The following is a 22683-nucleotide window of genomic DNA, read 5'->3' as shown; positions in this document are numbered from 1 at the left end:
TCCAAACCGTGTCCTATGATTCTCCTATGTCTAGAAAATTGTAGCGGAGGCACTGGTTGTGTTAAGGTTCTTTGTAACATGTTCTGCTAGTCGTAATAATTGCAGCTCCACCGACAGTTTCCCTTGGAAACTGTATTGTTCTGCCCCAACTGTAGCATCAGGCACTAGACATTCAAGGAAACGGGTGTAGATAACGCTTTACAAGATTTTACTCATCCCGCTGAACAGATGCTAACAGGTCTGTAATTTTAGCTATTGTTACATCCAGCCCTGGCTTTGGGTTAGGCAACCGCTGTAAATCCCGTTTAACAGAACTAGAAATTATATTAGCAAGTTCCTGAAGTGGAGGTTGCTTATTCTGTCAGTGCCTGGTGCCTTACTCGCGTGGAGTTTCTTCTTTACCATTCCTACCTCTGTTGGTGCAGGGAGGCTTGGTTGCGATGTATCGTCTTTTGTCATAGTCCACTTCACAAGTTGGTTGGTGGTATATTCGTACTCGTTCTCGGCTACGTTTAATGGTTCCCTCAGTAATGTTGTCTGCTGTTCGAAGGATGTAGCAAATGTTTCGGCTTTTGTCAGTGGGTCTACGGTTAGTACCTGCGGGGGTTTGGATAGATTTCACAGGAGTTGAGTCGGTTAGTATAATTTTAACTCGTTTCATTTCATCTTTCTTCTGGAGTAGGAAGGTGAACATCTTGTCTTCCAACAGAGGACAATTTGGATGTAGGTTGCAGTAGGTACTGGGAGATGAAGAAGCTTGCACAGGATAGAGTAGCATGGAGAGCTGCATCAAACCAGTCTCAGGACTGAAGACCACAACAACAACAACATTACTGTAGAAAAATAAGTGACATTCTGGTAATATTTTTTTTTCTGAAGTGGTCTCACGCGTTCGTTTTTCTAAAATGTTATATTAAAATTAATAATTTTCGTCAGTAGTAAAATTTCAAAAACCGCTTCTATGCACTATTTTTCGAAAGCGAACTAGTGATATCACTCTAGAGAAAAATATTACCAGAATGACACTGCTTTTCATTCAGTAACAACGAATGTAAATAATTTGTGAAAGTCCATTACGCAAAAAGTTTAATAAGAATTGACTTGCACGTAACGCTGTGATCATATGGCAGCAGCTCCCTCTGGCGATAGCTTTATCTCTGCAAAATGCCAGCTCTTACCCATGCTCTTTGGTTGAGGCGTGCTTCCCACAATATGTGACAGTTAAGCGTATGTATGAGTGCGGAAAAGTACACAGTGTGCTCTTACATGAATGTACAAGAACTGGTAAATTACCTGTTAGGATTTTTGCCTGCACGATGTATTTTAAAAGTTGTGCTTGTAAGCAGATTCATATGTGTAAGACTACGTATGTTGCTCACTAACGTGTCTTACATGTTTATTGTACTTGTATTAACTATTTGTTGTACATCTGGTGTCGTACTGGAGACATCTGGAAGTGGCTTAACCCCGAAACTGACCAGTAATGTAATTTATATGCTTGATATGTTAAGGGAAAAAAACTGACAGCCTACGATGGTTTAGACGATAAACTGAACAAGAAGAAATTTTGTCATTATTTGTTCAAATTCACCTATCTTTCGGTGGAATTTATGCCATCCCCCAAATAATTTTTTAATTTTGCTATAATGATAATATTCTTTTCTATCACTTGAAACAATGACTACGTACATTTTTTAAATGGATTTGTACATCTTTATAACGGCATTTGAGAGCTCTTAAGCCAGCGAGTGCTTCAACACAACGCTTATTAATGTTGGCATTGAAACTATTCGCAAAAAAAGAAAATTGCATTGAGAGCAAGGCGTCTAGAATGTCGTATTTTATTGTGAATACCACCAAACGGGCTGTCATGCATTGGTTCTTCATTACGTATCCTTTTTTTTTTTGTGATACGTCTGCTTTGATTCGGCCCGCCACGATTTCCTTTCCTGTGCCAACCTCTTCATATAGAGAGTAGCACTTGGAACCTACGTCCTCAGTTATTTGCTGGATGTATTCCAATCTCTGTCTTCCTCAACATTTTTTGCTCTAACAGCTCCCTCAGTACCATGGAAGTCATTCCATGATGTCTTAATTGATGTCCTATCACCCTGTCCCTTCTCCTTATCAGTGTTTCCCACATATTCCTTTCCTCTCCGAGTCTGCACCGAACGTCCTGATTCCTTATTTTATAAGTCCACCTAATTTTCAACATTCGTCTGTAGCACCCAAACTCAGATACTTCGATACTGTTCTGTTGTGGTTTTCCCATAGTCCATGTTTCTCTACCATACAATGCTGTCCTCCAAACGTAGATTCCCAGAAATTTCTTCCTCAAATTAAGGCCTATTTTTCATACCAGTAGACTTTTCTTTTCCAGGAATGCACTTTTTGCCAGTGCTAGTCTGCTTTTGATGTCCTCCTTGCTCCGTCCGTCATTGGTTATTTTGCTGCATAGGTAGTAGAATTCCGTAACTTCATCTACTTCCAGACCATATACCCTCATGTTAAGCTTCTAGCTATTCTTATTTCTGCTACTTCTCATTACTTTTGTCTTTCTTCAATTTACTCCTAATCAGTATTCTGTAGGGCTATTTGCTAGAGTGATTGGAGCAATTCTCTAGTGCTGCTGTAATAGCGAAAGGCCGGCCAGTGTGGTCGAGCGGTTCTAGGCGCTCCAGTCTGGAACCGCGTGACCGCTACGGTCGCAGGTGAATCCTGCCTCGGGCATGGATGTGTGTGACGTCCTTAGGTTAGTTAGGTTTAAGTAATTCTAGGAGACTGATGACCTCAGATGTTAAGTCCCATAGAGCTCAGAGCCATTTTTTTTAAATAGCGAAAATATCCTCTCTACATCCGGCGGTTTTTGACGGAAGTGGGTAAAGCTACTGTCTTGTGGTTGATGAGTGGCAACTACCTCTCCCGTGCTTCACAGCCAGAGGAAATAGTCTGGATTTTCGCACTAGTTTTTGAACTTTGCACCAGCAGGAAGAGGGAGGTAGACTGCGCTCCTATTCTGTGCACCCGTATTCTGTGTTGGGGATCTTGGATTGTGATCTCATAATTAGGCAGCATGAGTATTCCAAAGATGATATGCAAATTGAATTTATATAAATAATGAATGTATTATTATAATGCCCTCTACAATGAAATGTAATTAGCATTTTAATTTACTGCCAAAATTCAATTAACCACGATAATCTGAATTTCCCGCCATTTTTGCTGTGTGGGAGGAGGGGAGGTCATTTCCCAGAGGAGTGATGGTGGGGAAGGTAACTTGTGCCGGCTGGGGAAAATCCATAACGTCATCAGAGGACTAACTGATCCATTTGTTAATTTACATATTTTAAATGAGATATAAAGTGGCACAGAAACACCTTTACCCTAGTACTGGAATACAGTAAAGTGAATAAAATCTTCTCGGCTTCCGAGTCGAGCAAGATTCTCGAGCTTTCGATGGTCATCCCCGCCGCCATCGCCATGAGTAAAACCATTGGCTGCAGGGGTTGGGCCACTATCACTGATCCCCACATTCCGGGGCTGGCATAGTTTTCTGTTTATGTAGCCACGATTGCAGCCTTCGTAACCAGTCAGAGAAGGCCGAAACGAGGTGCGCACGACGGAGAATGCTTGACGCTTGCAGGGAGGTGGGCGCTGCAGTTTCAGATGTGGCGCCAGGCTCCCGCTCCAGCTGACGTCACCCTGCCCTGTGGTGTGCCGGAGCTGGGGTGAGCGACCTGCCCGACCAGCTTCCAGGCAGGCGTCGCTCCAGCCCTCTCCCACTAGTGCCAGAGGCCGCTGTCGTGGCTGTAGAAGTGGAGGAACAGTGCCAGCCCCGGCAGTCAGCGGTTTTACTCCTGAAGACGATGGCGGAAATTTCCATCAAAAACTCGAGCTTTTATTCAAACTGGTGCGGCTTCAAAGTCGAGAAAATTTCATTGAGTCATGCCGGTACGAAAGACTCTGAGGACTATAAAGTGCTACAGACATATAGTTCTCAAGGGATCTCGGGTACAAGATTAAACTAATTACGACACGCACTGGAGCAGTGACCCTTTCATTCTCCTTGTGCTCCATTTCCGAATGTGTTGTTGTGGTGGTCTTCAGTCCTGAGACTGGTTTGATGCAGCTCTCCATGCTACCCTATCCTGTGCAAGTTTCTTCATCTCCCAGTACCTACTGCAACCTACATCCTTCTGCATCTGCTTAGTGTATTCATATCTTGGTCTCCCTCTGCGATTTTTACCCTCCACGCTGCCCTCCAATGCTAAATTTGTGATCCCTTGATGCCTCAGAACATGTCTTACCAACCGGTCCCTTCTTCTAGTCAAGTTGTGCCACAAACTCCTCTTCTCCCCAATTCTATTCAATACCTCCTCATTAGTTAATGTAACTGGAAGAAAACCCAGTGCATGGTACCATGGAAAGTATCCCGTGCCATACGCCTCACAGTGATTTATAAAAAAGTTGATGTACATTGGATGCATTCGATTCGCCGTGGCACCAGAACCGCCCTCCATTCAACCCACCAGCCGTCTTCAGCTCATCTGCTCACGGGCGCGTACTTGACTGACGCCGCCGCTGCCCGTGTCCACAGAGACGCTCCGCATGTACACGCCGCTGGCCTCGCTGGACCGCACGTGCGTGCGCCCCTACAGGCTGCCGGCCGCAGGGGGCTGCCCGGGCCTCGAACTGCGGCCCGGGGACGGCGTCTGGATGCCGGTGCTCGGCATCCACTACGACCCCGAGTACTTCCCAGACCCGGAACGTTTCGACCCGGAGCGCTTCAGCCCGGAGAGGAAGCATCTCATCAAGCCGTTCACCTACTTCCCGTTCGGGTCAGGACCTCGCATTTGCATTGGTAAGCAGCGTCGTAACGTCTCACATCTTTTAAAACTTCCAAAGTTTAGCTACCCAAACTGAAGAACGTATTTCTAATACTATATTGTTTCGTGTTAATACGATGTATTTAAGAAATTCTTTCACAGATTTACTAAACGTACTGTTTGTGAAAACGCAACATCAGCAGAATACATGTGACTGAAATGAACGGTTCACCACACATTAGTCAGAGGAAAATTCAGACATGATTAGAATTCTCGAAGTGTATTTGTTCTCTCAAAGATCAGTATGCTGTAAGGCCTCTGCTTACTACAGTCAGAACCTCGAAGAGCTGTGGCGAGGAATCGGCCTGGAGGTAAGCCTTGGGAACTCTATTTATGTTGAAATCCATAGGACTCCCATGCGCAGCGGCCATTGGATATACAAATGGAAGAATGCAGTGGTCAGTCGTGAATAACCTGAATTTATTGCAGATCGATCTCGACTGTAGAATAGCCATCTTCAGTGCTAGAGCAACAACAAGAAGTAAGATACAAGCATACACAGGGCACTGTAACGCAGTAAAAATACCAGCGAGGAAAATATGTCCGTACGTCACTAAACGTGGTCACATCAAACTTGTGCTTCAACACAACAACTCACATATTTAACACATAGTCACACACATACTGACAAAAAGAAGCAGAGTATCTTACAGAATACCAGCATGAATTGAAGTTATTGTTTACAGGCTACTGAAAAACCACAGGTTTGGTTACCTAGATGAAGAGGCTTCTTTATGAGAGCACATAGTCAAGCTAAATTGTATTTTTGTAAAAGTATCAAGACAGGTACATCTCATTAGTTCGAAATTGGTACACATAGATGTAGCACATATTGCTAATATTAGAAGATACCAAATAATTTATGAAAAGTAAATTAACAGTGTTAACACGAATTCCCCCCCCCCCACCCCAATTCCCCCATGACCTTGCCGTTGGTGGGGAGGCTTGCGTGCCTCAGCGATACAGATAGCCGTAACGTAGGTACAACCACAACGGAGGAGTATCTGTTGAGAGGCCAGACAAACGTGTGGTTCCTGAAGAGGGGAAGCAGCCTTTTCAGTAATTGCAGGGGCGACAGTCTGGATGATTACCTCATCTGGCCTTGTAACACTAGCCCAAACGGCCTTGTTGTGCTGGTACTGCGAACGGCTGAAAGCAAGGGGAAACAACAGCCCTAATTTTTCCCGAGGGCATGCAGCTTTACTGTATGCCTAAATGATGATAGCGTCCTCTTGTATAAAATATTCCGGAGGTAAAATAGTCCCCCATTCGGATCTCCGGGCGGGGACTACTGAAGATGGTTCAAATGGCTCTGAGCACTGTGGGACTATGGGACTGAGGTCATCAGTTCCCTAGAACTTAGAACTACTTGAACCTAACTAACCTAAGGACATCACACACATCCATGCCCAAGGCAGGATTCGAAACTGCAACCGTAGCAGTCGCGCTGTTCCAGACTGAAGCGCCTAGAACCGCTCGGCCACACTGGTCGGCGTTTAATACCTCACGGCTGCAAAGTACTAACGCGAATTCTTTACAGACGAATGGAAAAACTGGTAGAACCCGACCTCGGGGAAGATCAGTTTGGATTCCGTACAAAAATCGGAACACGTGAAGCAATACTGACCCTACGACTTACCTTAGAAGCTAGATTAAGGAAAGGCAAACCTACGTTTCTAGCATTTGTAGACTTAGAGAAAGCTTTTGACAATGTTGACTGGAATACTCTCTTTCAAATTCTGAACGTGGCAGGGGTGAAATACAGGGAGCGAAAGGCTATTTACAATTTGTACAGAAACCAGATGGCAGTTGTAAGAGTCGAGGGACATGAAAGGGAAGCAGTGGTTGGGAAGGGAGTGAGACAGGGTTGTAGCCTCTCGTTGATGTTGTTCAATCTGTACATTGAGCAAGCAGTAAAGGAAATAAAAGAAAAATTCGGAGTAGGTATTTAAATCCATGGAGAAGAAATAAAAACTTTGAGGTTCGCCGATGACATTGTAATTCTGTCAGAGACAGCAAAGGACTTGGAAGACCAGTTGAACGGAATGGATAGTGTCTTGAAAGAAGGATATAAGATGAACATCAACAAAAGCAAGCCAAGGATAATGGAATGTAGTCGAGTTGACTCGGGTGATGCTGAGGGAATTAGATTAGGAAATGAGACATTTAAAGTAGTAAAGGAGTTTTTCTATTTCGGGAGCAAAATAACTGATGTTTTCGAAGTAGAGAGGATATAAAATGTAGACTGGCAATGGGAAGGAAAGTGTTTCTGAATAAGAGAAATTTGTTAACATCGAATATAGATTTAAGTGTCTGGAAGTCGTCTCTGAAAGTATTTGTGTGGAGTGTAGCCATGTACGCCCGCATCTCGTGGTCGTGCGGTAGCGTTCTCGCTTCCCACGCCCGGGTTGCCGGGTTCGATTCCCGTCGGGGTCAGGGATTTTCTCTGCCTCGTGATGGCTGGGTGTTGTGTGCTGTCCTTAGGTTAGTTAGGTTTAAGTAGTTCTAAGTTCTAGGGGACTGATGACCATAGATGTTCAGTCCCATAGTGCTCAGAGCCATTTGAACCATTTTTGTAGCCATGTACGGAAGTGAAACATGGACGATAAATAGTTTGGACAAGAAGAGAATAAAAGCTTTCGAAATGTGGTGCTACAAAAGAATGCTGAAGATTAGATGGGTAGATCACATAACTAATGAGGAGGTATTGAATAGGATTGGGGAGAAGTTTGTGGCACAACTTGACTAGAAGAAGGGATCGGTTGGTAGGACATGTTCTGAGGCATAAAGGGATCACCAATTTAGTATTGGAGGGCAGCGTGGAGGGTAAAAATCATAGAGGGAGACCTAGAGATGAATACACTGAGCAGATGTGGAAGGATGAAGGCTGCAGTGGGTACTGGGAGATGAAGAAGCTTGCACAGGATAGAGTAGCATGGAGTGCTGCATCAAACCAGTCTCAGGACTGAAGACCACAACAACAACAACACGAATTCAGTACATCGAAAAACCAAAAACTGCTCTGAGCACTATGGGACTTAACATCTATGGTCATCAGTCCCCTAGAACTTAGAACTACTTAAACCTAACGAACCTAAGGACATCACACAACACCCAGTCATCACGAGGCAGAGAAAATCCCTGACCCCGCCGGGAATCGAACCCGGGAACCCGGCCGTGGGAAGCGAGAACGCTACCGCACGACCACGAGCTGCGGACATCGAAAAACCGGTTACAAACATGTAGATAGTGCCATCTATGAATGGCGAGAGGATACAATGCATACAACGGCATAATTTTTTTAAAAAAGATAGGTCATAAGAAATTTAATGGAATAACAACTTTATTTAAAACATAAAACCGTGACACAGAAAAGGAAAGGGATGCGAGAAACACGACCATCTATAGAGGAGTTAAGAAGACGACTATATGTGATATATCTGTCATTAACCTGGTGGTAGTTAAAAATGTCCTCTTGTCTAAAAACCGTCTGTTAGATAGGGTCAGGTGTCACAGCCTATAATGTGTGCGGTATTTGAGCAGATTTGCCCCTACTTTATAATACAGGTCTTTACATGTTCGTTTGAATGCATTTCTTATAGACTCTAGATTATCATGTATTCCTTTTTAAATTTATGTCAAGATGGGGTAGGAAACATTTACGCTTTTAAGTGCTTATTGTAAAGTTTTACATTTAGCTTTGTAAAAATGTTATTTGAGAGTTTGTCATTTTTGATGCTGCTTGTTTGTCAGTGTCATCTCTTAGTATTTGTAAGTTCAGGCTAACTTATAAACGTTTTGTGATTCCTCTGTAGATGACCACGTTTTATGTTTTACACAAAACTATCGTTTTATTAAATTTCATTGTATTTCATTGTATTTGTTCAATATTGCGTCCATGGTTTTCTAAATTTTATGTTTTTATATGAAAATGTATGCTCTCGCCATCCACAGATGACACTTAGTACACTTTTTTAACTGGTTTTAGAATGTATTGACATAGTTATGTCTATATCTGTATTTAGACTGTTCATTTAATTTTTATAAATTATTTGGTAGCTTCTATTATTAACAGTTATGTTATGTCTATATCTATGCCACTCACTTATCTTGATGTTTTTACAAAAATATTATTTAACTTGACTATTTACCCACATAGATGGTGCTATTGGTCAAATTGGCAAAACCATTGGTGCTACAATAGTCTGTAAACAACAACTTCACTTATAAGTTCATATTCTGCAAAATGTGCTGCTTCTTTTTCTCAGTATGCTTATACATGTGACTATGCATTCGAATCTGAAAGATATACGTGCTTGAGCACAAGTTTGATGTAACCATACTGGGTGATGAGTGGCACACATTTTTCCCCTTGGTATTTTTACTGCATTACACTATCTTGTAAAATCTTGTATCTTATTTGTTTCTGTTACCTCTAGCACTAATTATGGCTTTTCTATAGTCGTAATCGATCTCCAATAAATTCAGATCATTCACCACTGATTGCTGTATTCTTCCATCTGGATATCCTTCTCCACGTGGTTGTTAAGTACGTCAGTGGAGAATCAGCAGTGTTGACTGGAGGACCATGGAGAGCAAGTGGCCCTTCAATCTTGATTTACCCTACAGTCTTGATCCAAACATGTTCAAAAGGCGGCGTGTCAGATGAATGTGGAGGGCATTGAGGAAGTGGTACAACTCGTTCTTCGAAAGAAATCTTGCTGGTCGTTCTCCTCAAGTGGCTATCGTACTGCTGAAGAGTGTAGAGTTGCTTGAAGGAAGAGATAGTTTGCAGTCACATATATTGTGCACGTAAGAAGGCGTATGGTGGGTCAATGTGCAGTAGAAATATATCATATGATTCTCCAGCCAGTAGAGTCATTCAAATGTGTCTGTCAGTCGTGTGTACTTTGGGGTGAGCATGGTACATTTGACATAGGTTTTCGTGTTAGTTTTCTTATGATGAGTGTTCTTTATGGATGGCATAAAACAAACATGCTAAATATTGCATTTTTATTTCTTTGATGTGGAAAAAGATGTCAAAAATGTGTAAGGTTATTTCGGTTTATCAGAAATAAGAGGATCCACAAACGAATCTTGTTTTACACCATTCTTTCAAATTCTGAGTGAGTATTGCTATGTGATTGACACGGAGCTGAAACACTTTGCATTATGTCATTTTGATAAGATAAAAACCATGAATCTGCTATGCCTAATATTCTTTGAACCGAATATCTTAACTTTTACCTAAGCGTATCATGGATGACACAATCTAAAGCCTTAGCCAAGTCATAAAGTACTCCCAATGGTAATTATTTCTGATTTATTGATTATAGTGTATCACTGATCAGGAAATCTCAGCATCATGGAAATGACATGGAAGGACTGGGCACCGTTAACTATCGTCATTAATCCTTTTGACAACAGACATTAACACTGTTGTCCGAAATAAAAGCAACAAACGAAAATTTTGCAAGGTTGGTTTTACAAACAGATGATAGTGAAGTAGAAAAAATGTAAAGAGTACAAAACGTGAACAACTGCAACGTGCATAACGGTAGACTAAAATGTTCTTCATGTTTCCAACTTTGCACACACATTCTGACAACTGGTTAATGTTCTCCCTTTTGGCAGCAATACAGGCCTGACAACAATGGGACATGTTGTGAACAATACCACCAGTCCCATGTTGAGGCAATAACTCCCATTCTTCCTGCAGAGCTGCTCGCAAATCTTGGACGGTGGTTGGTGAATGCTGACGTGATGCAGCCCGTCTCCCTAGTGCATCCCAGGCAGGTTCTATGGGACTGAAGTTGGGAGAGCGAGCAGAACACGCCATTCGTGCAATGTCTTCCATTTCCAGGGAAAAGTCAACCACCACCATTATTGTCCATCGTTACGAAGTCTGGCGTACTGCACTTCGCAACGACCGCACATGACATCCCAAGATGTCTTCGCGATACCTGTCAGCAGTTAAACCTTCCCGATGCACCCAGACAATTTCATGAATAGGTATTTGAGTGGTCGAGTGGTCCCTGCCCACACCATTAGGGATACTCCTCGATATCAGGTTCTTTCCTCAATGTTGGGTTGCGAAATCCTGTTCCACGTTCCCTCCAGATGTGAATCCGTGACCGTCCAAGTAGCATGTCGACGACTCCACTCTATACGTTCCCTTCTCTGAAGGAGCGTCAGAGGTACACATACAGCAAGTCTCCGACAATACAGGCCACTCTCTAGAAGCCTTCTGCACACCGTCTGTCTCGACACAACACATCCTGTGGATGCCTCGAGGTCAGATGCCAGGTGCTGCGTAGTGCCGAGGCGGTACCGCCGTGCCCTTACAACCAAATAATGGTCCTCTCTTTCGTATGTCACATATGGTCGGCCCCACCCTGGTCTTCGGGATACGGTTCAATCTCCATAAACTGTCGCCATATAGGAGATGCAACAAAACGACTCACATTAAACCATCGGGCCACAACAATCTGCACTGCTTCCATTCTTCCTCAGGCCCTCCACCGCATAGAGTGTGGTAGGCATCACCTCTGTGCCGTACTGCACCGTCTACGACTGTGCACGCGGCGGCTGTGGACGTGGGGCTACACGGCAAACTGTGTCCCCTCTGACAGATGCCCTGTCGTCATCGATGGCGTGGTTGTTCGGTGGCCGGAATGCCGTCTGCCGTGCAGAACACCGTTGTACGGACTTCTGTTGACGACAGGACGGGCAAAAATCGGTTTCTTACTTTAAGTTTGGATACCACTGTATTTTTCAAATTAACAACAGGTCCTCTTTAAGAAAAACAGGTAAGGAAATCAAAAGTTAATTTGCCTTGTTAAATTTATACACTTGAAACCGTTAAAATGGTGAATAATACAATTGCCCTTTTCAAGTCTTTAAACAAAATGCAAGAAAAATAAGGCTAACAATATTGTCCTTTGAAACGTTTACATTAAAAGAAAATTAAATAAACCAGCAAACAATTGAAACCGAGCTCTAGATAGATTTCTGCAAGCGATCTCAAAACGAAGACGTTAGGCAGGCCTCCAAAAGACAGATGTTAACTAGTCGACAAGACGTAACAGATCGCCTTTACGCATTATCCAAAGTGTTTACTGCAAATAATTTAAAACAAAATTTAAAGTGAGGCTACAATATGTGTTAAACACAACAATAAATATAAAGGGAAAATTCCATGTGCTAAGCCAGTTAATCAGATAAAGGGCCTTTGGCAGACAGCAAAATTTCATTTACGGTGCAAGTCAGATAAACATAAGGTACTCAACTCGAGCACAGACTGTCAGGCGACGCGACCGCGAACAAATAGCAAGCCACCAAGAAGCCACATAGTCGGAATACTCTCCTGGCAACTTAGTTAGTACTGTCAACAAACAAAGAACACAAATGTCTCCCAGAATCATACTACAAATGAAAGTTACTGTTTGACATGGATTCCACTTATAGAACCTCTACAATAAGGTCATACGCCCTAGTAAATAACCCTCGCTAATCGTGTAAGACGTAAAAGAGAACTACTCCAATGGAGCCGTAAATTCTTCCAGGAAAGAGTATAAATAAGGACTCTCTAAGGTCTTACTATTTGTTTGGTGTCATAACACACAAAACTTAAAGGGCTGGACAGTACTAATACCAGAGAGCACACCAGCTCCTAAAACATAGTGAAAACAAATATTAAAATTCAGAAACAATTTGTTCTCTCAGATAAAACAATTTCAAAACAAACGTGAAATTTTAAAAATCTACATAATTCATAGGTCCCTGACATAATTATGCGTGGTAACTGGGCACATAAAAATTGCCATAACAACATCAACAATTTTAGAAGGAATCCTGCCCATCAGACTAACATAAGTCACTTCAAAGACACACAGAGTAGACAAAATCTAGTCAGTTTATCCTAGAATCCCATAGAGTGAAATAAAAAAAAGCCATGTGTAACGACTCAGTGAATATAAACAAGAACGTCTGCGAAACAGCTCGCAGAGCGGTAAATCGGTGCCCAGAGCCCAAGAACCAGATACGCACGATATAGGAGAAACAAATCCTTTGCCTTCGACCCAGTCCTGGAAAAAAAGAGTGAGCGACGATCTGGAAAAGACGTCTTGCCGATCCGCGCCGCGTGTCCGTTGCTCCAAACAGTGCCGCTCGACCCAGCTCCACACTGCGCGAAGTCTACACGCAAACTGCCTACACTGAGCTGCTGCAAGGAGTTTCTCGACGCGCCTCTAGCGGTCGCTTCTGAAGCCTATCTGGGGCAGAGATAACCGCACAATAGTAATACGCGCCACCTGGTGAGAGGCTAGCTATAAGTTATCGATAGCCGCCACGGCTCATTCAGCTGTCAATGTTGGCAGTACTTTTTGAAGTCCAAACTGTTCGGTACTGAGCATGTTTCCTTGTACTAAGTGTCTGTTATGTTTATTGTACATTATATTCTCGAAAGTTTTTGAAAATACTGGTAGTAATGAGATGAGTCGGTAATTCTGTACCAACTTTTTGTCTCCTTTTCTGTGAAATAGCTTGAAAACAGCATTTTTATATGTCTCTATGAAATATGGTTGTGGAAAGATTGATTACGCAAGTAACTGCTGAACCACAGCTTAACTACATTTCATTGTTTTGCTAGTGATGTCTTCATTTATTTTTAATGCAGCTGATAACACTGAAATCTTCTTTCAGAGATACTGAATGAAGCTGAATTTTTTCAAGTTTGTTTTGGAAGGTTTTTCTTAGGAACTATAGGCTGTCTCCTGAAGAAGGGTTCAAACCTAAATTATCTGCTACTGACAGAAAAAGTTATTGAATGTTTCTATAACGTTAGGGTTATTTGTGATCAGTTCATTACATACCTTTAAAGAAATGTCTTCGTTTTGTTGATTTGTGTCTATTGTCTCATCTTTTACTTTGTTCCAGATAGTTTTTTTTTTTTTTGTTGTGGCAGGAGTAGTTTTTTTTTTCTTGAAAGTGCGAAGAGCACACACATTTTGATTCTTTGATGACTTTGCTTAGAATTTTAAAGTACGCTTTGTAAAGAGATTTTATCTTGATGTCATATGTTTTCCTTGATCGCAAGTAGAGTCTTCTTTTCTTTAGGCATAATATTCACGCGCCTTTTGTAATCGAGGCTTTCGTTGCATTTAATCTTGTTCCACCAGTTAATTTCTAAGGAAAACAGTTTTCATAGTGCCCTATAACTATGCTACGGAATACACGATAGTTTCCATTTCCATCAGGTGTGTTGTGCACATGTTCCCCTGAAATTTCGCAGATCCTTCCTGAATTGCTCAAATCCTTTCTCTTTTGTTACGTTATCGAGTGACGGCTTCTTAATATATAACTTTTTGTAGAGTGGTCACAAACAGAAACGGTGGACTTGATATTGCCTACCCGCTGTATGACCAGTTCTCAGGGCAAGCAACAGCTGGAGTATGAGGCGTGGGTCAGGAAGGCCAGAGGTGACTCGGCTGAGTATTTGACCGTCCCTCTCTGCGAATAATGCCGTCCTACTTGCACACAACTGTAGTCAGCGTGCAGTATGAACAGGACCGTCTCTGCAGTTCCAAAGGGGAGGCTGGATCGTGCGGTCTACCAATTTCGACGACCTTTGGCTTACTGGTAATGGGCGGGGACTCCTCGAAAGGACCGCCTATAGAAGGTTTACGTCACTACGATGTTCGTTGCCGAATTGACCGATATCAAATGCTACGATGAAGAATGCATTTGAGACAAGATGGTATCGTTCGATAGCTCGAAACTAAGGAAGTTTTATCTGTATTGGTCATGAACGTGGTGAAATTAATATCCAAGAGAAACGCCTTTATAACACGATAACAAAGCATACCCCCGAAGCGTACTCGGCTGGAAGCAATGTGCATTTGCAAAGGATTTCTCTGCTTCTCCTAATCACATGGCACTTATCTTACCGCGATAAGGTGAAAGTCAGTGAGCCTACAAGAAACAGAACGATTAGTTGGTTGGTTGATTTCGCGGGGGAGGGGGCCAAACAGGCAGTCTTCGGTTCCATCGGATTACGGAAGGATATAATAGAAAATCTGAAAGATTCCAGCACTAAGTGCGTAATACTTTTGGTCATTGTATGTCGTGAGAAAAAATAAGTACAAAAAATAAAGCCTGCACCGTGTATCAAACACTTGTCATCGCAGATGGTAGGCAGTATGTAACTTTTGTGACAGCCTCCATTCCTTTGCCAGAAGTGCGACTCGAAACCCTTGACTCTGACCTGAATGCAAGCCTTTTATTACTTTTCATTTTTTTTTTAATTTCACACAGCCACTACCTGTGTTAGTAGGGGTTTTCTTCCTCGAACACCTCTGCAAGAGAGCTAACCACTAATTCCACGATTTGTCACGAATACCTTTGTTGCAGGGTTGAAACGTATAAATATAATTTCCTTATTTTCGTGTGTTCTAAAGGTTCCACCTGGTTAAGATCAGATTCTGCGTCATGGCCTCTGAGTTCTATTGTTTCATAAACGGAAACGTAGTGACCTAGACTCTTTCACAGTTACTTTATTCGAGTGACGTCTGACTAGCACTTAAAAGCTCATCGAAGTCGGTGAATCGCAGGCTGAGGTCCCTCCTCGACCGCTTACACTGCCTTTTCCCCACTCCACGAGCCAACGACAACGTCCACGTGGTTTCTGACAAACGCAGCGCAACGCAGTGGCAACAGTCCAGCAGAGGGGGCCGCGCGGAGTAGCCGCGTTGTTCGAGGCGCCGTGTCACGGACTGCGGGGCCCCTCCCGCCGGAGGTTCGAGTCCTCCCTCGGGCGTGGGTGTTTGTGTTGTCCTTAGTGTAAGTTAGTTTAAGTAATGTCCAAGTCTTGGGACCGATGACCTAAGCAGTTTGGTCCATTAGGAATTTAAACACATTTGAACATTTTTTTCCCAGCAGACGTCGTCGATCTGTCGACATTGCCCCAGCACCGCTGTACTCTAGTAGCGAACCAGGACTGCGAAAGACGTTGTACTATCTTTCGCGGCCTTGCTGTTGTCACATTGCGTTACTTCCCTCAAGGTGTTTCATTTTTCATCTCATCCATCCAAATCGGTTTCCTACCACTGCCCTCTTTTTGCTCACCTATAGAGTCTCCGTGTAGTTCACAGCTGACTTTCGCCTTTGCAGCCCAAAGGTTCGCGCTGATGGAGTGCAAGGCGGTGCTGGTCCAGCTGCTGTCCAGGTTCAGCCTCCAGGCGGTCGCCGAGACGCCGGTGCCGCTCAGACTCCAGCCGGACAGCGCCACGCTCTCCGTCAGGGGCGGCGCCTGGCTCGGGATTCGAAGCAGGGTCTGAGGGTCTGGGCCAGCGCCCCAGCCGCTCCTCACCACACAAACGTTACACGCACTTGTAAAACGTACTGTGCCTGTGAAATCGTACATGTCAGAGCAAAACGGTTACTACGTCACAAAGAGCTATGCTACTGTTTTAAGTGTAAGTGTGTCGTTTTAACTGTGCTTTTCTCTGTAGCCTCCACAATATTATTCTGTTACTTTTGATCACTTGCTCTGTTTATCTTGTATACCATACCACCAATTTAAGTAGATTATATGATGTGATTCAAGATCTCAGCTAGACTTTATAGGATTTAACGAGGCTATTTAGTGTTTTTCTTAGCGGATAGAAATTGATGTACGAGTGATTAAGCATGCTTCTAGTGTAATGAGTGACACTTTGACGTCCCTCCAGAAAGTGAACCTATAAGCTTTTATTTATATTACTTCATGGCGTAAACAACCGTATGTAATAACAGAGGAGTGGCCGAGCCGTTCTCGGCGCTACAGTCTGGAACTGAGCGACCGCTACGGTCGCAGGTTCGAATCCTGCCTCGGGCATGGATGTGTGTGATGTCCTTAGGTTAGTTAGGTTTAAGTAGTTCTAAGTTCTAGGGGACTGATGACCTCAGCAGTTAAGTCCCATAGTGCTCAGAGCCATTTGAATCTTTTTATTTATTTAGTTATTTTTTATTTCATTTTTTTTAATAACGGAATTATGATGGAGTTGCGCGAATATTCCAGAGTTTCCAAAGAAAAAGTACCGTGACGTGAATTTCACACTAGTTTTGGTTCAAAAATTGCTCTGAGCACTATGGGACTTAACATCTGAGGTCATCAGTTCCTTAGAACTTAGAACTACTTAAACCTAACGAACCTAAGGACATCACACACATACATGCCCGAGGCAGGATTCGAACCTGCGACCGTAGCAGTCGCGCTGTTCCGGACTGAAGCACCTAGAACCGCTCGGCCACCGCGGCCGGCCACTCTCGTTTTGGGATAAACGTCAGTGAGATAAGAAGGAGCGACTATTATCACCAAGTCTCTGTGTATGTCCCTGGGTGCAGGACTCGGCTATGCAGCACAGAATGTCAAATCCAACACCTAATTCCCAAACTGTTATTTTACTTGGCTACCAGTTTCGAAAATTTACCACGCCAGCTTCTGCCCCCTTTATCGACGTGTGGGAAGACTACAGCGTCGGTTCCTGTCAAAATAGGGCCACTGTGATACCTGTAGATTCTGCTCGATACAGCGATCACTCTAACCATCATCCAATGTGATGATGATTGACGTGAACACTGCGTCAAGCAGAAATCTACAGATTCTAGTCTGGCCCCTATTTTGACCGGAACCGAGGTTGGAATCTACCTACACGTCTATCAAGGGGTCACAAGCTGGCGTCGTAAATCCTCGAAACTGATAGCCAAATAAAATAACAGTTTGGGAAATGGAAGGCTGAAAGGTGTTTGATCTGGCATTCTGTTATCACCAACTCCAGACACGAATAGTTATCTGTTGTCTGTCAGAAGATGGATGCTAATATTCATCCACCCACATGCATTGTCGTGCAGAATGTCGTAGTAACTATTGTTGAAGACGGTGAGTTGTCGGTGAACATACAACGGAGGCAATGCGACGATGGAAGTCAACGGGAATTATAGAATATTTCGAACGCGATTTGGTAAATTCGATATGACGTTGGCAGATACACTCCTGGAAATTGAAATAAGAACACCGTGAATTCATTGTCCCAGCAAGGGGAAACTTTATTGACACATTCCTGGGGTCAGATACATCACATGATCACACTGACAGAACCACAGGCACATAGACACAGGCAACAGAGCATGCACAATGTCGGCACTAGTACAGTGTATATCCACCTTTCGCAGCAATGCAGGCTGCTATTCTCCCATGGAGACGATCGTAGAGATGCTGGATGTAGTCCTGTGGAACGGCTTGCCATGCCATTTCCACCTGGCGCCTCAGTTGGACCAGCGTTCGTGCTGGACGTGCAGACCGCGTGAGACGACGCTTCATCCAGTCCCAGACATGCTCAATGGGGGACAGATCCGGAGATCTTGCTGGCCAGGGTAGTTGACTTACACCTTCTAGAGCACGTTGGGTGGCACGGGAAACATGCGGACGTGCATTGTCCTGTTGGAACAGCAAGTTCCCTTGCCGGTCTAGGAATGGTAGAACGATGGGTTCGATGACGGTTTGGATGTACCGTGCACTATTCAGTGTCCCCTCGACGATCACCAGTGGTGTACGGCCAGTGTAGGAGATCGCTCCCCACACCATGATGCCGGGTGTTGGCCCTGTGTGCCTCGGTCGTATGCAGTCCTGATTGTGGCGCTCACCTGCACGGCGCCAAACACGCATACGACCATCATTGGCACCAAGGCAGAAGCGACTCTCATCGCTGAAGACGATACGTCTCCATTCGTCCCTCCATTCACGCCTGTCGCGACTCCACTGGAGGCGGGCTGCACGATGTTGGGGCGTGAGCGGAAGACGGCCTAACGGTGTGCGGGACCGTAGCCCAGCTTCATGGAGACGGTTGCGAATGGTCCTCGCCGATACCCCAGGAGCAACAGTGTCCCTAATTTGCTTGGAAGTGGCGGTGCGGTCCCTTACGGCACTGCGTAGGATCCTACGGTCTTGGCGTGCATCCGTGCGTCGCTGCGGTCCGGTCCCAGGTCGACGGGCACGTGCACCTTCCGCCGACCACTGGCGACAACATCGATGTACTGTGGAGACCTCACGCCCCACGTGTTGAGCAATTCGGCTGTACGTCCACCCGGCCTCCCGCATGCCCACTATACGCCCTCGCTCAAAGTCCGTCAACTGCACATACGGTTCACGTCCACGCTGTCGCGGCATGCTACCAGTGTTAAAGACTGCGATGGAGCTCCGTATGCCACGGCAAACTGGCTGACACTGACGGCGGCGGTGCACAAATGCTGCGCAGCTAGCGCCATTCGACGGCCAACACCGTGGTTCCTGGTGTGTCCGCTGTGCCGAGCGTGTGATCATTGCTTGTACAGCCCTCTCGCAGTGTCCGGAGCAAGTATGGTGGGTCTGACACACCGGTGTCAATGTGTTCTTTTTTCCATTTCCAGGAGTGTACAACACAGAACAAAATTATAAATGAAGAACAAAAAGGCTGTTGCAAAGGAGCACGAGGATGTAAAGATCAACTGTTAATAGATGCAAAGGTGACATATCAAGCTAAAACTAAACAAAGGTCGCTACACTATGCATACATTGATTACCAAAAAGCTTTTGACAGTGTACCCCACTCATGGTTACTACAAATATTGGAAATATACAGAGTAGATCCTAAATTAATACAGTTCCTAAACATAGTAATGAAAAATTGGAAAACCACACTTAATATCCTAAAGAATTCAAATAATATCACATGATAGCCCATACAGATTAAGCGTGGAATATACCAAGGAGACTCATTAAGTCCTTTCTGGTTCTTCCTTGCTCTGAACCCACTATCCAACATGCTAAATAATACAAGTTATGGATACAATATTACTGGAACATACCCACACAAATTCCACATTTGCTAAACATCGATGATCTAAAACTACTGGCTGCAGCAAACCAACAACTCAACCAATTACTAAAGATAACAGAAGTATTCAGCAATGATATAAATATGGCTTTTGGAACAGACAAATGTAAGAAAAATAGCGTAGTCAAGGAAAAACACACTAAACAAGAAGATAACATATTGGATAGCCACAGCGACTGCATAGAAGCGATGGAAATAACAGATGCCTATAAATATCTAGGATACAGAAAAAAATAGGAATAGATAATACAAATATTAAAGAAGAACTAAAAGAAACATATAGTCAAAGACTAACAAACATACTGAAAACAGAATTGACAGCAAGAAACAAGACAAAAGCTATAAACGCTTATGCTATACCAATATTGACCTACTCATTTGGAGTAGTGAAATGGAGTAACACAGACCTAGAAGCACTCAATACACTTACATGATCACAATGCCACAAATATAGAATACATCACATACATTCAGCAACAGAAAGATTCACATTAAGCAGAAAGGGAGGAGGAAGGGGATTTATCGACATAAAAAACCTACATTACGGACAGGTAGACAATTTAAGAAAATTCTTTCTAGAACGAGCAGAAACTAGCAAAATACACAAAGCAATCACTCATATAAATACATCGGCTACACCACTGCAATTTCATAACCATTTCTACAACCCTTTAGATCACATAACATCAACAGATAAAAGGAAAGTAAATTGGAAAAAGAAAACACTACATGGCAAGCACCCGTATCACCTAACACAGACACACATCGATCAAGACGCATCCAGCACATAGCTAAGAAAAGGCAATATATACAGTGAGATGGAAGGATTCACGATTGCAATGCAGGATCAAACAATAAACACCAGATATTACAGCAAGCATATTATTAAAGATCCCAATACCACAACAGATAAATGCAGACTTTGCAAACAACAAATAGAAACAGTAGATCACATCACAAGCGGATGTACAATACTAGCAAATACAGAATACCCCAGAAGACATGACAATGTAGCAAAAATAATACATCAACAACTTGCCTTACAATATAAATACATAACAACATAACACATTCCCACATACAAGTGTGTACCACAAAATGTACTGGAGAATGATGAATACAAATTATACTGGAACAGAACCATTATAACAGATAAAACAACACCACATAACAAACCTGACATCATAATCACCAATAAAAAGAAGAAATTAACACAACTAATCGAAATATCCATACCCAATACAACAAAAATACAAAAGAAAACAGGAGAAAAAATTGAAAAATACATCCAACTGGCTGAGGAAGTCAAGGACACGTGGCATCAGGATAAAGTTGACATTATATCAATTATACTATCAACTACAGGAGTCATACCACACAATATCCACCAGTGCATAAACGCAATACAGTTACATCCAAACTTATATATACAACTACAGAAATCTGTAATTATTGATACATGTTCAATTACCCAAAAGTTCCTAAATGCAATATAACATATACAATACAGTTAAAAGGAAGTCACGCTTGGTCAAGGTCTGCTTCACTTTCGATTTTTGACTGGACATAACGTCTGAGAAAAGAAAGGTAATAATAATAATAATAATGGCCTAAAATCGATCACAAAAATGATCGCTCATCGTACCACTCAGATAATCAGAAAAAGAAACTTCCTGGCAGATTAAAACTGTGTGCCCGACCGAGACTCGAACTCGGGAACTTTGCCTTTCGCGAGCAAGTGCTCTACCATCTGAGCTACCGAAGCACGACTCACGCCCGATACTCACAGCTTTACTTCTGCCAGTACTTCGTCTCCTACCTTCCAAACTTTACAGAAGCTCTCCTGCGAACCTGTAAAGTTTGGAAGGTAGGAGACGAGGTACTGGCAGAAGCAAAGCTGTGAGTACCGGGCGTGAGTCGTGCTTCAGTAGCTCAGATGGTAGAGCACTTGCCCGCTAAAGGCAAAGGTCCCGAGTTCGAGTCTCGGTCGGGCACACAGTTTTAATCTGCCAGGAAGTTTCATATCAGCACACACTCCGCTGCAGAGTGAAAATCTCATTCTGGAATCGGAGAAAGAATTGTAAGCTGACCTAAGAACTAAATATGTCAATACCCTACCAGTAGAACCTCTGATTCTTTAAAGACGTGAACTCCTACGTATAAAACAGCTTCAAAAGTCTAATTGCTTTACAAATCAGTTTATGTGTTCAATACTTGACATTAAGCGTGTAAGAGAGGATAGGTTCAGAAAAGATTTGAAATTATAATTAGCGTTTGGTGAAAATCGCTAAGTCTTCTCATCCTCAAATACTGGATAAATACAGTCTAGGTAATTTGCACCTATGAGCTATGTTGCCTAGAGACAGACGTACAGTTTCCAACTGTAATATTTGTATTACTGTGTCTAACCTACAACATAAGGTTATACTTCTTAATGAGTAGATGACGACAACATTTTAAATTTTTAAATTCGTTCAATAATTGTACAAAATTTTGTCCTTGGAATCTACATGTATGCAACCTGCAACTGGGGGACTGCGAAACATGAAACAAGCGCCATAAACCGCGAACCATGAACCGATTTAATTGGTTAGTAGTATACGAGGGCGGGCGGGAAAATAATCCCTCCGAATTTCTTAATGTGAAAACTTTTAAAGATTTTTTAAATAAAACAATGGTTATTAACATCGTATATCTTTATTCTTCATGTCTACGTATTTATTTCTCAACACACTCACCTTAGCCACGAACACATTTCTCCCAGCGAGACCAGTTTGTTGATACCGCCACCGTAGGATGTCTGACTTTGTTGACGGAGCCGCAACCTGTCTTCTGCGTGTACCACTTGATTACTATCAAAGTGAAGGAAGTTCTCCAAGGCGCTG

At 43.1% G+C, this 22683-nt stretch overlaps 2 protein-coding genes across 2 annotated transcripts in view; both read left to right on the top strand.

Annotated features, from left to right (window-relative positions):
* LOC124794840 (cytochrome P450 9e2-like) overlaps nt 1–16222 on the top strand; it is a 65916-nt gene extending 49694 nt beyond the window's left edge. The window contains exons 6-7 of the mRNA XM_047258505.1: nt 4598–4861; nt 16056–16222. Of these exons, the coding sequence (XP_047114461.1) occupies nt 4598–4861; nt 16056–16222 (431 nt within the window). The remainder of the gene's footprint in view (nt 1–4597; nt 4862–16055) is intronic.
* Nucleotides 16223–17735: 1513 nt separating this feature from the next.
* LOC124794839 (cytochrome P450 9e2-like) overlaps nt 17736–22683 on the top strand; it is a 51643-nt gene continuing 46695 nt past the window's right edge. The window contains exon 1 of the mRNA XM_047258504.1: nt 17736–17805. Coding sequence (XP_047114460.1) covers nt 17736–17805 — 70 coding nt within the window. The remainder of the gene's footprint in view (nt 17806–22683) is intronic.

This window comes from Schistocerca piceifrons, chromosome 4 (assembly GCF_021461385.2).
Source record: "Schistocerca piceifrons isolate TAMUIC-IGC-003096 chromosome 4, iqSchPice1.1, whole genome shotgun sequence".
Classification (NCBI taxonomy): domain Eukaryota; kingdom Metazoa; phylum Arthropoda; class Insecta; order Orthoptera; family Acrididae; genus Schistocerca; species Schistocerca piceifrons.
This window is presented reverse-complemented; position numbering and strand designations above follow the sequence as displayed.